Here is a 16867-nt window from a genome sequence, read left to right as displayed (position 1 = left end):
GCTCGGGGCTCAGACCTTGGGAGACGACCCCTCTGAGCCGGCCAGCGTTACACAAACCTCCATCCTCCAGGGTCTCCCAGGGCGGCTTGCCTCTTCCGTCAGGACTGGAAGAACCAGTCCAGGTTCCGTGACAGGACGAGCAGGAGCCCTGGTCAGCACCTCGGCCACAACCGTCAGGACCTGACCCGAGGACACAGCTGGCCATGCCCAGAGAGTGAGAACAGACGTTTTGGGACGCTGTGTTTTCGCCTGCACTTGCTCCTCAAACAACCTGGGGCTTAGGGACGCCAAGCCGTGCGTGTCAGAACACCACACGTAACCTTTGGCGCCTCGAAACCTTTAACAACAGAGAGCCTGCCATCGGGCAGAAGCCCTCTTGGCGCACAGTCTGCGCCACACACCTTACACCCGAGCGTTCACGACAGAGTCAGCTGGCGAAAAGGACCGTCACGGCCACAGCCACGTGGAAGAGAACGTGTGTTTACGGGACACGCTGTTGTGATCGGGAAACCCGCCTCCAGGGGGACCCGCAGAGCTCGCCCCGCGTTGTGCGGCTCAGCGCGCCGTCGGGGAATAGCAGGAGGCTGACCACACTGAATGAACCGCTAAGTATGAACACGAACAATGAACGACCCCTAAGGAAACACAGCGAATGTCCCCGCAGGCTTCGGCCTGGCAAGAGTTTCCAGACAGGCCAGAAAGTAAAATTCACTCTTCATAAAAATCCCACACTTAACGTTTTTTAAGGGATGTTACAACACAAATAGACAAACCACAGATTAGGGGAAACACGGGCAACACATACGCCTCTGAGTATCCGGAACGCACTTCCTAAAGTTCTTCAGCGGGGGCCCCTGGCTGGCTCCGTGCGGCACCTGACTCTTCGTTTCAGCTCGGGTCAGGATCTCGGGATGGTGGGATCCAGCCCCCATCGGGCTCCGTGCTCGGCGGGGGCCTGCTGAGGTGCTCTCTGCCTCTGCCCCTCCCCACCTCACGGACACACATGCACTCTCTCGCAAATAAGTAAACCTTTAAAAATAACAAGTAAAAAGTTCTACTACTCAATAGTAATGATGAACAGTTAAAAACAGGCCTATAATCACAGGACACAGTGTTCGATATCAGGCATTGTTAAGGAAATGCAGGGATCCTGGGGGGAGTGAATGGCACATACTCTAGAAGGTTCTGAGCCTGCACCTGCCCCACAGCCGTGCCCCCATCTGCTTGCTCAGGAGAAAAGGGAACACGTCTCCACACAGACAACACCTGCACCAGAAGCAGCTTTAGTCCTGAACGCCCAAACTGGAAACACCAGAACCTCCTTGGCTGACCCAACGGAAAAGCTCTCCATCATGTACAGGAGGGACCACCAGGACACCCAGCAGCACAGAAAGGGTCCCCTTGCCTGGCACTCCAGAAAAGACAGACCAGGCTCTGGGGCAGATGCTGGGACACTGTTTGCTCTGGGCCATGGAAGGTGCCAGTGAAGGGGATGTCCTGTGTCTGGAGTAGCGTGGGTCCCAGGGACACGTGAGCCGGGTCACGGTGACTGTGACCACCACCCACCTACGAGAGGGGCAGAGCCAGCCTCTGACGTGACTCTGAGCACACTATCAGCGCAACTGTGACAGCACGGTCCACACCGGCTGCCTCCACCTTCAGTCTTGCCATTTTAATTCTTTTTTAAAGATTTTATTTATTTATTTGACAGAGGTCACAGGTAGGCAGAGAGGAGAGAGACAGGTGCACCGCCGAACCTAAGAACTGGTCAGGCCGGGTCCGGCGAGGCCTTGCCACTGAATGACAGACGTGGGTCTTCTGGGGGAAGTGGGTGGAAGTCAGTGGCTGCAACCCGGGTATGAGCCTCTGCGCGCAAAGGGTCTCAGGTCAGGAGGCTAGCTCAGCCGCAGACACCCAGTACACAGCTCCCAGGTAACCCAGAGCAGATTCTCCAGGCATGACCAGAGGCCCAGCTGCACCAAAATCCGACAACCTTGTGAACGTTCACTTTCCAGCCTCTTCCATGCATCAGTGAAAATGGAACATCCAGGACAGGGGCCAAAATACCCTGGTATTTCCAGAAACACTCCAGCAGACCTTGGCGCAAGCACATTTTGCACACGGCATTCCCCAACATCGTACTCGTGCAGAGTGCGCGAGCCGTCAGTGTACAGCCGACAGGCTGTTCGTCTGGACCCTCGCTGGCCAGAGGGAAGTCACTCGCCTCTGAGTCCTAGAGTAAACCCTGCACCGACGGTGCGCCCTGGCTGTCTTCCACGTGGCGCACAGACAGCGAGGCGCTCTCCATGTGCTGGGGGAGCCCTGACAGACCCAGAGGGCTTCACAGCTCAGCCTCCTTCCCCTGCTGCTCAACACTCTGTCGGCAGCCCGAACGGAACCAACGCCTTACCTGGGTTTCATCTTAAGCATCGCCTGCACAGGTTATGCCTGCGTTACAGTGGAAGGTCGAGTTCTGGTACAGTATTTGGCTCTTAGAGAAAATTACTTGAACACTAAACAAGTAATATGACAAAAGCCGGCTTCATCTTCAAGTCTGTGTTAAATTTAAACTTACAGTTTTGCTGTTGACTCTCGTAGATTCTGCAGAACGGTTTCCGAAAGGAAGGTACTGGGACTCTTAGGTTCTTAGGAACGAAAGGAGCTTTCGTGATGTGGCCTGATGAGGTGGGCAGGAAACGTCTGGGAAGGACACGGCTTCAGAACTAGAACCTCGTATGTGAAAGCGAAGTTGAAAGCTCGCGGTGAAAGAAAAGAGCGTGATCGCCGTATCGACAAAAACAGAACATCCTGCCCACCACGGAACAAAGTCTCGTGGTAGAACTCCGTTCTGGTGCGCGAATCCAGGACGGAAAACGCTGCTCGTGCCCGAGCCTCCCCAGGCAGGAGAGCGCGGCCTCCGCTCCCACGTCTGTGGCCGCAGCTCCAGCCTCTCGTCTCTCCCGGGCCCCTCCCTGGGGGCACCCTGACCTCCATCTGCGTCTGCACACAGAACCATGGTTGTGTCGTGCGGGGCACGTTGGGCTGACGTCAGCTCCACAGAGCGCAGACCACACAGCACAGCATCCGCTCAAGAACGTTGGCTTGTCAGCGTCTTCATGCCTCAGTTTCCCCATCTGCACCATGAAGAGAACTCAGTTCCCACTTCCTAAGAATGTGATTAAAGTACAAGTAAATGCTTACGATGAACTCAAACCTTTTTTTTTTTTTTTTGTCTCCAGGTAAAAGATGGTCGCAGCTGTGTAGCCAAGAAAGGACGTTCTAAACGAGCTCCACCGCAGTGCGCACGTGGGGAGCAGCACATGGCATCAGAGGCCAGATGATCACTGAGTCAACGCCTTGTGGGTTTGAATCCAGAGGTCGCCCTGCAGCCGTCAGCCACCCGTCCAGCACACGTGGATCACCAAGGCAGCCTCGCAGCTGCACACGCGTCTCCTGTACGCACACTTCGTGTGACACAAAATGAAGACCATGTACACACAGTCACAGGAACCACCATGCTCGCGCGCACACACGCACACTCACGCGCACTCGGAGTCCTGCGCTGTCCCAGGCCTGTCTGTGCAGAAGAAAGCGACTGCAGAACCACAGAATCACCAAGTTCAACCACCGAATTTTAGAGAGAAGAAAACCAGGGCTCCAGCAGTGTAACGTGGGATGACGTGGCGAACACACAGGCTTTGGCGTTATTAGGTCTCTGCAGGAGGTAACTACCAAGTTCTGTACGGACAAGGGACGTGCACTGCGAGGACGCGTGACTCGCCGCCCCGAACGCCCAGCTGCACGCGTGCGGTGACCGCTCTCCGGGCCCCTGTGCAGCCCCCCAAGTTAACAGAACAGGGACTTGCACACAAAAGCCAGGAAAAGTGAAGACGTGGAAAAACCGAACAAAATGGATTTACTTGCAGAGGGAGGCAGGAAATGGAGATGACTCAAATGGGCCAATCCAGAACAGATAAGACAGAGGTTTAAACGTGATCTTATCAATAATCTCATCCAATGGGGGGCATCTGGGTGGCTCCATCGGTGAAGCGTCTGCCTTCGGCTCAGGTCGTGATCCCAGGATCCGGGGATGGAGCCCCGCGTCGGACCTGAGTGGCCCCTTCCCGTGCTCGTGCTCCCTCTCTCTCTCACTCTCACTCAAATAAATAAATAAAATCTTTCAAAAAATTAATAATCTCATCAAATGGAACCACAGAACACACCAACTGAAAGGCAGAGACAGTCAAATGGGTTAAGAGAACGAAACAAAACTTAGTATCTATGAGAAATGCACTGAAAATAAATGACCCAAGTGGGTTAAAAGGAAACCGAACAGAAAACACCATCCTAACAGTAATCACGAGAGAGATGGAGTGGCTCCCTTCAGACCAAAGCACACTTCACAAGCGAAGACAGCCAGAGAGCAGGGCCGTCCTGCCCTAACAAACAAGCTTCCACACGCTTGCGGCAAATAAGCTGGCATCATGGCGAGAAGGAGGGAACCCACAGTTCTGGACGGACGGACCGCGAGACCGCTCTTGCCGGCTGATAAAGACACAACGAGCGACGGCCACCCGCCCCCAGCAGACTTGGGCCCTGAACCCCGGTTCGGTGGCTTCAGGTCACGCTGTGCCTGGTCTCCACATGTCATTAAAGGACAGATCTCAGGGGCACCTGGCTGGCTCAGTGGGCTAAGCTGCAGGGTCCTGGGATGGAGCCCCGCATCGGGCTCTCTGCTCAGCGGCGAGCCTGCTTCCTCCTCTCTCTCTGCCTGCCTCTGCCTACTTGTGATCTCTGTCTGTCAAATAAATAAATAAAATCTTTAAAAAAAAAAAAAAAAAAAGGACAGGTCTCAGGAAAGTCCCCACACACTTGGGAACAGAACAGGACATGTTTGGATAACCCACAGACCAGTGTGGAAATCAAAGGAGACTAGAAAGTGTCTTGAACTAAATGAGCGCATCCAAACGGGGACGCGTGCACGGCGGGATCTGGAGGGAGCGCACAGCACCCTGCCCCGTGCGGGCACAGACGGTGGCCTGCCTCCACCATGGCCTGTGGGCCGGCGAGGGCGGGTGACAGGGGTTGGGGGGGCACTGGCAGGGCAGGCCTGGAGACAAGGGCCCCAGAAGGAAGCATCCGTGCCATCTGCTAGAGGCGAAGGAAGGCAGGGAGGGCACCAGAGAAGACACAAGGCGGCGTGGGATGGACTGGACCACAGGTGGTGGCGGTGAGCACCGTGTGGGTGGAGGACGGCCCTGCGCATGGCAGGCGCGTGTGGACTGGGGACGTGAAGGGGGAGAGTTGCATGTGGCAGGGCTGTGTGCGGAAGGGGGTCAGAGGGCATGTGGCAGGGCTGTGTGCGGAAGGGGGTCAGAGGGCATGTGGCAGGGCTGTGTGCGGAAGGGGGTCAGAGCATGTGGCAGGGCTGTGTGCGGAAGGGGGTCAGAGGGCATGTGGCAGGGCTGTGTGCGGAAGGGGGTCAGAGGGCATGTGGCAGGGCTGTGTGCGGAAGGGGGTCAGAGGGCAGGAAAGGCCGCACGCGCTGAGATGACAGTGAAGTTTCCTGTGGAAAACCTGCACTCACCGCGCGGTCCACCACAGCCCCCAGAGTGGCCATGACTCCGTCCATTCCGGAGGGCAGCGTGGGGACCGTCACTGACTCAAAACAGAAACCGGAACAGAGCCTGCGGAGTGGCAGGTGCTGGGGGAGGGGGAGGTCGGTCAGTCTCTCTGCACCGAGGGGACCCCATGGGCTTCTCCCACACAAACCAGCCTCTGCTGACGGGGACACAGCACCAGCTGACCAAACTGATTTTCCACTGAAAACGTCAAGCACGATTGAAAAACAAACCATCATATTCAAGAGTGGAAGGGGCGAGCACAGACCTGCTTCTTCACGACAGAGCAAAGGGAGAGAGACGGAGAGAGACTGTTAAAAGAAGCAGAGAAACAAAACCCTTTTTCCTTTCAATATGGTTTTTAAGGACTGAGCATAATCAAAATACATTATTTTCTTATTTTAAAATTTAAAGTCCAAACCATGAAGATAAGATTTATCAAGCTCACTGTTTGGCTTAATTTGGTGATCCCTGAGTCCACATGTGAAGGAGTTTGAAGGAGTCACCCAGGCCAAAGTGGGGGTGGGGGCAGGATGGGGGCGGGGCAGGGGTTGGGGCATGGGGGAGGGGTTGAGAGAGAACCCGCTTGCCGGAGAACTTCGGAAGAGCCACGTGTGAGACACGACTTCGCAGCTCACTGCAAAGACCACGAGGCCTCCGCAGCCCAGGGCCCCTGTGTCCACTCCTGTCCACACGGCACCCGGTGCTGGACAGGTGACTAGCTCTTCCTGTCCCGGGCGGTCATGGGGGGTGCCACGAGGACCAGACACGCGGATGAGAAGGCAGAGGGCAGCCGGCGTGGCGCCTGCACTCCGGCCTGCGTGTCAACACAGTGCACAGGGCTGGAGCCTGGTGTCCTGCGCGTGGCCGGAGCGCATGCAGCCCCCCAGCCTGAGGACACCACGGTAGCCGCCTGCTCCCCAGCCTGGTTCTCCGGTCCTGACTCTCGCCACAGTCCACGTCGTGCCTCACAGCCCAAGACGCAGAGGGGAGGCTGGGGAGGCGGGAGGGCACCCAAGGACTCCCACACGTGGAAGAGCCCCTGACGGCACTGCAGTCCGGCCCGCGACCGCCGCGGCCCGTGCTCTCTCCTGCTCACCCGAAGCCCACCTGAGCTGCTGGAGTGTTTTCTGCAACAATCACGTGCGTGTTAATGAACGGTCTATTTGAGTTCCACGCTCAAAAACATAAGAGGAAAGGCCATTCTCCACGAAGCACTCGTAAGGCAACAATCCCAGAGAGGTGCTCTGCTTGGAGAAGAGAAAGCCAGCCGGTGTCCCCAGCAGCAGGTGTCAGCGGCCAGCAGAGATGCGTGTGTCCCCATGAGCACAGCGCCAACACTGACTGCTCTGTTTCTACCGGGACATGAAGGCCGATTCCTAAAGGCAAGGTCTATTTTTTTTTTTTTGGTAAAATTTTATACTAAGATGAAACTTCGCTCTCCATCAGTCCTCAAGGAGACAGACCTTTAATATTCAGTTCCACGTGATGTCCTAAATTAGGAACACTGGCGTGAATTGATACTCTAAGTAAGACAGAACACCGGGGACCCTGGTCTACTTCTGTTTATTGTAAGGGGGTCGGTCACTAACTTTCATTGACTAAAAATACCTCACCGGATATTAAAGGTCTAAAATACGTATTTATTTCCTTCCTGACTTTAAACGGTGAAGAAACGATTTCCCTCCATGGTATGTGTTCACAAATTGCACAACCGCTAGAACGTTCTGGGGACAACCGCTAGAAGCCATCCACTTCCTGGAACGGAGCCGTCGCCAAGGACCTCAGCGTTAAGAAGCGAGTTCTGCAGACCAAGCACCATTTTCCCATTTGCTGACAGCATCAGTTCCGCTGTTACTTCTATTACCGATCTTTCTTCAACAGCCTGGTTCTGTTCGAGACCGACCGCACATGGAGAGGGACCCTTTCATCAGTGCCAAACGGAAGAAACGTTCTGTAATATCCACAGTAAGACCCCAATCACGCTACAACGCTCAGCATCATTGGGAGACCGCTGGAGAACACCCAGCTCTGTCTGGGCAGAACCGACCGCCAGGGGAGCACAGGCGTCTCCTCTGGCCGGGGGGCCCCAGCAGGTGTCCGTGCTCCACAGTGACCTCCTGCCTCCCCGGAGAAGGCGCCTGCCACGTCCGTGCTCATGGCCCCTGAGAGGATCCTCCCTGCACTCCCGGCCTTTGAACGGGCTACACAAGAAGAAAATCCAGAACGGTTTCGATGATGACCACTCTGTCCTGCCATTCGCCGAGATGAGTGCGTGCACCCCGCCGGGACTTACAGACGTGACTCTGTAGGTTCACCTCACACAGCAATGGGCTTGGGGGTCAGGGCTTCGCCCTGAGTTAGAGCGGTGTGGAACCGCACACACCTCCCGTCCAGAGGACAAACAGCTCTGCCAAATGGCTGTCCTTCTCCCGACACAGCTGAGAGAGGGAGTAGGCCACACAGTGCCGGGGTCATGACCTCAAGCCCACACCCCACCACTGTGCCTTGCAGGGCTCAGGAAGCTTCCTCATAAAAGGCAGCGATGTCTGTGACCAAACGCAGAATGACGTCACCACGGAAAAGGGGAAGATGTGTCCTGTTTAATGAACGGTAGATGTCTTCAGCGCCGCTTTAGTGACCTTCAAATCCTGAACCGAGTGTAGGCCACGAACTCCCAGAAGCCACCATGCACGCCACTTTCTCAAGACTGAGCTACGGTTAAGGCCATGCGGGACCGTTGTCGGGCTTTGTGTCAGCTGTGGTGGCAGAAGAGCTCCGCCAGCTACCGCGGTCTCAGCTCTGCGTGCGCCCCGCGGGCAGCCCCCGCACGGCGGGCTTGACCCCACGCGGCGCCCAGACCCCCGCCTTACCTGGACCACGTCCTCGCGCCCCCGCAACTGCAGACTCTCCAGAGGGGCCACGGGAAGGAAGGACTCGGCGTCATGCCTTTTCACTCTCATCTCCACAGCAATGCTGGAGATTGGTGGTTCATTCTGACTCTTTAAAATTACAGCTCAATTTATTAAAGACTCTGATATTAAGATCTAGTTTCCTTAAGCTCATTCGATTTAATATCTATTTATTATATTTAGAAATCGAGTAAATGTTAATATTCACAAGCAAAGTACCTTCCTTTTGTGTTAAACCTACTCATGATGAACAGATTAAAAATCTTCAGGCAATGAATTAAGTTTATGAGGGTTTTGGAGTGCAGTGGGGTGGGGGATGGGAGGGCCTGGTGGTGGGTATTAAGGAGGGCATGTATAGCATGGAGCACTGGGTGGGTGCATAAACAGTAAATCTTGGAACACTGAAAAAAATAAATTAAATTTAAAAATAAAAAAAATTGTCAAGATTCATTTCAAATACATTCAAGATATATATAATATATATGAATGTATAATACTTAAAATGAAAAAAAAAAACTTAAAAAGCAAAATGCTCCCAATTCTCAAAAATCTAAGAAAGTAGACTTAAAATATGCTGAATCTCAACTTCTCTTAAAAATTCAAATGCTGCAATTTCCAGGTCATAGGGAAGCTCTATTTTTAATTTTTTGAGGCTCTCCACACTGTTTTCCAAAGTGGCTGCACCAACTTGCATTCCCACCAGCAGTGTAGGAAGGTTCCCCTTTCTCCACATCCCCTCCAACACTTGTTGTTTCCTGTCTTGTTAATTGTGGCCATTCTGACTGGTGTAAGGTGGAATCTCAATGTGGTTTTGATTTGAGTCTCCCTGATGGCTAGTGATGATGAACATTTTTTCATGTGTTTGTTAGCCTTTTGTATGTCTTCGTTGGAGAAGTGCCTGTTCATGTCTTCTGCCCATTTTTTGACATGATTATCTGTTTTTTGAGTGCTGAGTTTGAGGAGTTCTTTATAGATCTTGGATATTAGCCCTTTGTCTGTACTGTCATTTGCAAATATCTTCTCCAATTCCATGGGTTGCCTCTTTGTTTTGCTGGATGTTTCCTTTGCTGTGCACAAGGTTCTTTTTTTTTTTTTTTTTTTTTGCCAAAAAAAAGTTTATTTGGTCTCAAAACTAATATCAAATAAAAAGTGACATCTAATAAATTATTAATGCAAAGGCAAAAAAGACGAACTTACTTGATATCCCTACATGATTACTTGGAGATAAAATTTCTTATGCTGTAATTTCTAATTTTTTGCTCTTTTTCTCACCATTAACTTTAACATTAATTCTGTTCATATGAATATGCTCTATTCTTACATTTGCTAAGCCATCAGCTATAATGAAGGAAGTAGAGAAGAAATTTTGGACCATATGGGGAAAGATCAGTCACAAAGTCAGAAGTCATAGGGAAATCAAGATTCCCTCAAGTTAGGTCCAGAGCTTTGAACTTTTTCCCCTAACTTCATGATGATATATATGCTTTCTTTTTTCCAAGTGGGCATTACTATGCTATTATTTTCCATTTTCCTTTTATTTTTATGAACTGATTGATACTTTTGAGTACAAAGGCTAGGTCTTGAAAGAACCTCCTCTCTGTGGCAGTTGGAACTCTCAGAAGATGTCCCTGTTCCCACAAAATAAACCTATTCCTACTTGGTTGATTTTCTGAAACACACTGTAAATATTTACTATCATTAATATCACCACTGGGAGGCTCAGTCTATTCGGACTGATACACAAACAGAGGTTCAACTGTGATCACTGATCATACTGAGTCATATGAAAATACAAACAATTTTCATTTTTTAATCCAAGTTAAAAGCACAAAGGAGATACACGAGATACACAGGTTTGTACACAGATATTGCCTTATTGTTAATTGTTTCCTCATTGTTTTTGTATTCTTTTCCTTTCTTCTTTTGCTCTTTTTGCTTGTGATTGATTACCTTCTTTAGTAGTATGCTTGATTTTTTCTTTTTATTTTTTGTGTATCTGTTATAAGTTTGATTTGAGGTTAGCATGAAGTTATATATAACATTTTAAGTATGTAACGATCTATCTGCATTATGTTGATGGGCACTTGAGCAGAAACTTTTGATCTTGATGAAGTCCAAAAAGTTCATTTTTGCTTTTGTTTCCCCAAAGATATAGATGTAATGAAAAGAAGGGCCATCTGCACCCCAATGTTCATAGCAGCAATGGCCACGGTCGCCAAACTGTGGAAAGAACCAAGATGCCCTTCAACGGACGAATGGATAAGGAAGATGTGGTCCATATACACTATGGAGTATGATGCCTCCATCAGAAAGGATGAATACCCAACTTTTGTAGCAACATGGATGGGACTGGAGGAGATTATGCTGAGTGAAATAAGTCAAGTAGAGAGAGTCAGTTATCATATGGTTTCACTTACTGTGGAGCATAAGGAATAACACAGAAGACATGGGGAGATGGAGAGGAGAAGGGAGTTGGGGGAAATGGGAGGGGGAGATGAACCATGAGAGACTATGGACTCTGAGAAACAAACTGAGGGTTTTGGAGGGGAGGGGGATGGGGGGGTTGGGTGAGTCTGGTGGTGGGCATTAAGGAGGGCACAGACTGCATGAAGCACTGGGTGTGGTGCATAAACAATGAATCTTGGATCACTGCATCAAAAAGTAATGATGTATTTTATGGTGACTAACGTAACACAATAATTAAATAAACAGATTGATAAATGTATGACTTACAGACCAAAAACAGAGCTTTCATATTCTCTTACATCAGTGCTCTTACAATCTCATGCCGGACACAAGGGGAAGCTGACGAGTACAGCACTGACACAGTAAGGTTGGTAACATGATGACAAGCACATCTGTGACTTCTGGTCACACATCTGTCACTTCTGGTCACACACTCCAACAAATTCCACCTACTTGTCTGCACACGGAGCAGCTTTCTGCCACGGCTAAACCACAGTTTCCCTATATTTCTTCCTGAACTTCCCATGTCACTGGTGGCCCCGTCCCTTCCAATCAGAAACCATCAGCTCACACGCCTGTCCTCTCTCTTCTGTAGCACCGAGTTTGGATTCCTCATACCCCTCAGCCACAGTCCCAGCCAGGGACATCACTGGGGATGGATGTACGTTCCCACCCTAAACAGCTCAATATCTGAATGGATGTGTCTTAGGACAAGTACACCAGTGGCCTCTGTGTGCACAGTGACCACAAGCTGACGGCACAGCCTTCGAGACAAGCATGGGCCGTGGGGACTCGGCTGCCCTTCCCAGCAGGATGTGAGATGCTGCCACAGTCTCTGGGGCCTGAGCCCACGCTCCCTGTGAGCTGCCAGGGTTCCTGCTCATTTTCGGAGTCCTCTCTTAGCCACACGCTTTGTGAGAATAATTTCATCAGTACAAGTACAATCTTCTTCCAAAAGACACACCAGTCTTATTTTGATAACTGAGCAACAGCACTGGTGAAAAACACAACTTCCTGAACCATATCTAGCAGTATTCTGAGAGAACCAAACTTTAATTTTGAGAGAATAATATTTCTCATAATTAAATGTATTTAACAAAAACCTAGTCAAGCAATCCATCTCCTGCCTTTCCAAGAGTCATGCTGAGTCCCTGGCATAAGGTCTGCATCCTCCTCTGTACTATCCGGCCACTTGGGACAAGGCCCTTAAATTAAGTTCCCAGATGCGGCACAGACACACCAGAGCAGACTCTGCAGGGCTTTCGTGATCCCTGCCCTAACGAGCTCATGACGCTGGGGTCATGGCGCCCAGCCCTAGGCCGTGCAGGCACATCTGGGTTTCCTCCCTGGACCTGCAGGTCCAGCACCGTCCCCAGCATGACCCAGCACTAGCAGCCACTGTGGAGGGCAGGGACTAACCACACATCCAGGAGAAAAAGCTTAAAGGTTAATAAATGGCTGATCAGCACAAGCATGATTCAAGTCGAGGGTAGTCACCCAGCATTCGAGCGACGGAGAAATGTAGGAAGGTGAGGCAGTGGGTGGAGGGAAGGCAGCCACGTGAGCTGCTGTGGTCTGCGGGGTTCAGGGCTGTCAGGCCCCACCGCACCCATGCCACCAACCCAGACATGTGGTGTCCCCCGTCACGTACCTGGGGTGGTGTTTCTTTCCTCTCCTCTTGTGAGGAGCGAGGATGATTACAGGTACCCACCAGGAACGCAGCATGCCGCACAAGTCCCACCGTCCTGCCCGACAGGACACGGAGGAGGCACCCTCGCCCAGAGGCACAGACCCACCCTCCCCGCTGACTGGGGCTCCCCGGCCTGCAGACTCGAACCCCCGCCTTCCGACCATGCTCGGGCATCTCTGCGCCTACGCATGTGCTTGAAATGCTAACATGTTAATACGTTAAAAGTTGAATGTTGATGTGATTAGAGCTCAGAGGAGTCTTTTTTGACAAATAAAAACATCAAATTGTGGTTTTGATGCACCATTTAACCGATATGTTAGAACAGAAGCTGCGTCGGGTACTTCGGTCGGTGGATACCAGCAAGTTTGTAAATAGAAGGACATGCACTTGAGAGGAAGCAGGAGTCTGAGTTTTGCTTTAGTTTTGGAAATGTTAGTGAAGGGATAATGTGTATCTTAAAATCAAACAAATACACTAAAAAACAGAGACTTTTCAACATCTTGAGGACACTGTTGAAGAGCATTCACAGAGATCTTTCTGAGAACTGTGATCAGACAAAATGCAAAACTTTTGAACAATGAGGCTCTTTGTAACAAACTCACATGTGCAAAGATAATGAGCGCTGGGTGGCTGTATCACCATTCCGGAAACTCAACGGCAATTGTATAAAGTGAATTGCGGTGTCGCACGTTAACGTTTGAAAATGCTCATTCATGTTCCGTGTGCCCACCCAGTTCCCCGACATGAAGTGCCAGAAAACCAGCTTGGGCACCGACCTCCCCTCCCGCCGCGTCAGGAATCAGCACTCAGGGGACAGCCTGCTCCTCTCGCCTCCCGTGCTTCCGTTAACTGTGCGGGGAAACGGTGAGGTGTTCAGAGCAGCTTCTCATTCCGTTATGCAGACATTTTTATGCCAATACTGAATTTTCAGGACCACTGACATCACCCCCTGCCTGCGGGTCCCCGCACCCTGCCCTCTGCCACATGCCTCACTGACCTCTCACCCCAGCTACTGTCTGAGCCCCTTCCCTCCCGGACCTTCGCTCACCTGCCCAGTGCCAGGTCAGTCAGAGGATTCAAGCACCAACCCAAGCGCTCCGACAGCTAACAACAACACGTGTGACCCATCAGAAAAGCGGGCCCCCGTGGTCGGCACAGCACGGCCTTGTATCCTGACACGTGCAGAGAACACTTGAACCTGAACACTCCCCAGCAGTGCACCACACGGTTACGTCATGGTTGATGCCAGGACGAGCCATGTGAGGACCTCCGTGGCAAGGACAGGGGCTCTGTGGTCAGTGACGTGGCCAGCCTGTTGCATCCGTGCCTCTGACATCACTGTCAGTGAAATCCAGATGTGCCCAGGTGTCTAAGGTGCCTCTGACGGAAGCGGTGGGCAGAGCGGGGGTTGGGGGGGCAAGGGAGAGGGAAGGGCAGTCCCACTTCTTTCTCGCGTGGACCTGTGCACACGCCGCCAGGTGACCCAATCACACAGTAATGCTATCCTCTGAATCGACGTCCCCAAATATTCACCACACCTCAACGTGAATCCTAACGTGAAGTTAGGATTTTAATGCAGGACCACACACTCCCGTGTGACTGACCCGCAGCTCACGCCACTCTCTTCCCATCATTTCTCCTAACTCCACGAATGTCTTTAAATTCTGTGGTCCTCCTCCTCCACCTGAATTCTCTACACCCTTTTCTCAGCTGCTCTGGGGCCGCCAACGACAGTGTTCACACGAGTGCCCACGGACACACCCATGTCCTCTGCAGTCACGAGCAAGTGCGCCCAACGATGATGCACGTGCCGGTCTTCCTGCACGCAATGAAAATGGGCACGTCACCCTACATGTGACAGGATTTCACCCAAACAAAGGCCAGCAGATACAGAAAATGCGAGGAAAGCCTCATACGGCGTGGACGAGCAGACATACCTGTGGGACTGACGGGCTGAAGGCCACGCCAGTGACGGTGTCCATGTGTCCAGCCAGTCTGTGAGAAAACGTGCTCAAGCCCACGTCATATATGTACACCTGCAAGACAAACACACAGGATTCCATGCTGAAAGGGCCAATGGTCGGGAAGGCGCATGGTGGCAGCACCCCCGTGGCTGGGTGACATTGCGATCACAGGTCCCCGGACAGACCAGTGACCCCACAATGCATGCCTTCCCCTCATCGCCTGGTCGGGTCCCCAGTGGATTAATGGACCCACAGCCCCTCAAGCCTCCACAGTCCAACCTTGCCTGCAATCCCAAAGTGGGGTTTTGCTGTCCTTTCCCATAAACTTGACAAAACCTTCTACTCTTTGCTTCTGGCTAATTAGTCTGGAATTTGAGCAATTCAAGTATTTTGAACTTTTTGTGTGGATCCTGATAAAATTAAAGGTAAAAATGTACACTCCTCTCTAGTTGTATTACTATGTGAAAAGATATGTATGTGTGTAAATACACACGTAGATGCCATCAGACACTCCATTTTACGGATGAAGTCTGGGACTGGATACCATTCTGAAGTGATGTAAGAGGTGAGAGATCCACTTGAATTTTTAAGTAACAAAATGTGCAAACAAGTATTTTGTGGAGTCTACTGGCAATAAAGAGAAATGCCACATTGTAGCAGAAGCAAGACTTCTAAAAGATTCCTTTTTCCATGAAAAAAATAATAATAAACCTATTTTGATGTACAAATGAGCCCTTCAAATTTAGAACCTCCAGATGATCCTGTTGTCGGCTAAATGGTGGTTTCTGAAATAAAGTCTACGAACAGATATCATGTGCATCCCAGAGAGGTCAGAAGTGTAGAAGCTCCTAATAATTCCTGAAGTGGGCCATTGTTGCCCTGGGACCCGCTTTGAGAACCCCTGGCACAGCTGCGGTCACATTGTGCAGTTCATCGCCACCTACGGGACATTTCACAGCTGCCACAAATGTCAGGAACCTTCATATTCAGGCTGGGGAAGCAGCACATGCAGAGAATAAATGACCGGTATAGACACTGGGTGTCAACACTGGCGTTCTTTCTTTTTTCCCCATTTTATTTTCTTTTCAGTGTTCCAAATTCATTGTTCATGCACCACACTGTGCTCCATGCAATCCGTGCCCTCCACAATACCCACCAGCAGGCTCACCCAACCAACACTCCCCTCCCTTCCAAAACCTTCAGTTTGTTTCTCAGAGTCCACAGTCTCTCATGGCTTGTCTCTCCCTCCGATTTCCCCCAACTCACTTCTCCTCTCCATCTCCCATGTCCTCCGTGTTATTCCTTATGCCCCACAAGTAAGTGAAACCATATGAGACTTGACTCTCTCTGCTTGACTTATTTCAATCAGCAAAATCTCCTCCAGACCCATCCATGTTGATACAAAAGTTGGGTTTCATCCTTTCTGATGGAGGCATAATACTCCATAGTGTATATGGACCACATCTTCTTTATCCATTCGTCTGTTGAAGGGTATCTTGGCTCTTTCCACAGTTTGGCGACCGTGGCCATTGCTGCTATGAACATTGGGGTACAGATAGTCCTTATTTTCACTCCATCTGTATCTTTGGGGTGAACACCCAATAATGCAATTGCCGGGTCATAGGGTAGCTCTATTTTTAATTTCTGAAGGAATCTCCACACTGTTCTCCAAATTGGCTGCACCGACTTGCATTCCCACCAGCAGTGTAAAAGGGTTCCCCTTTCTCCACATCCTCTCCAACACATGTTGTTTATGATCTTGTCGATTTTGGCCATTCTAACTGGTGTAAGGTGGAATCTCTATGTGGTTTTGATTTGAATCTCCCTGATGGCTAATGATGAACATTTTTTCATGTGTTTGTTAGTCATTCGTATGTCTTCTTTGGAGAAGTACCTGTTCATGTGTTCTGCCCATTTTTTGACATGATTATCTGTTTTTTGAGTGCTGAGTTTGAGGAGTTCTTTATAGATCTTGGATATCAGCCCTTTGTCTGTATTGTCATTTGCAAATATCTTCTCCCATCCAGTGGGTTGCCTCTGTTTTCTTGACTGTTTCCTTTGCTGTGCAGAAGCTTTGGATCTTGATGAAGTCCCAAAAGTTCATTTTCGCTTTTGTTTTCTTTGCCTTTGGAGACATATCTTGAAAGAAGTTGCTGTGGCTGATGTCAAAGAGGTTACTACCTGTGTTCTCCTCTAGGATTCTGATGGATTCCT

At 50.7% G+C, this 16867-nt stretch overlaps 1 protein-coding gene across 1 annotated transcript in view; it reads right to left on the bottom strand.

The window, feature by feature from the left end:
- The window catches only part of LOC111158660 (WD repeat domain 27), an 88389-nt gene that overhangs the window by 19393 nt on the left and 52129 nt on the right, over positions 1-16867 (bottom strand). The window contains 1 exon segment of the mRNA XM_022520853.1: positions 14627-14725. Coding sequence (XP_022376561.1) covers positions 14627-14725 — 99 coding nt within the window.

This window comes from Enhydra lutris, unplaced genomic scaffold (assembly GCF_002288905.1).
Source record: "Enhydra lutris kenyoni isolate GAN:26980312 unplaced genomic scaffold, ASM228890v2 scaffoldscaffold62, whole genome shotgun sequence".
In the NCBI taxonomy this organism is placed as follows: Eukaryota; Metazoa; Chordata; class Mammalia; order Carnivora; family Mustelidae; genus Enhydra; species Enhydra lutris.
The sequence above is the reverse complement of the archived record's forward strand: the minus strand, read 5'-3'. Positions and strand labels throughout refer to the sequence as shown.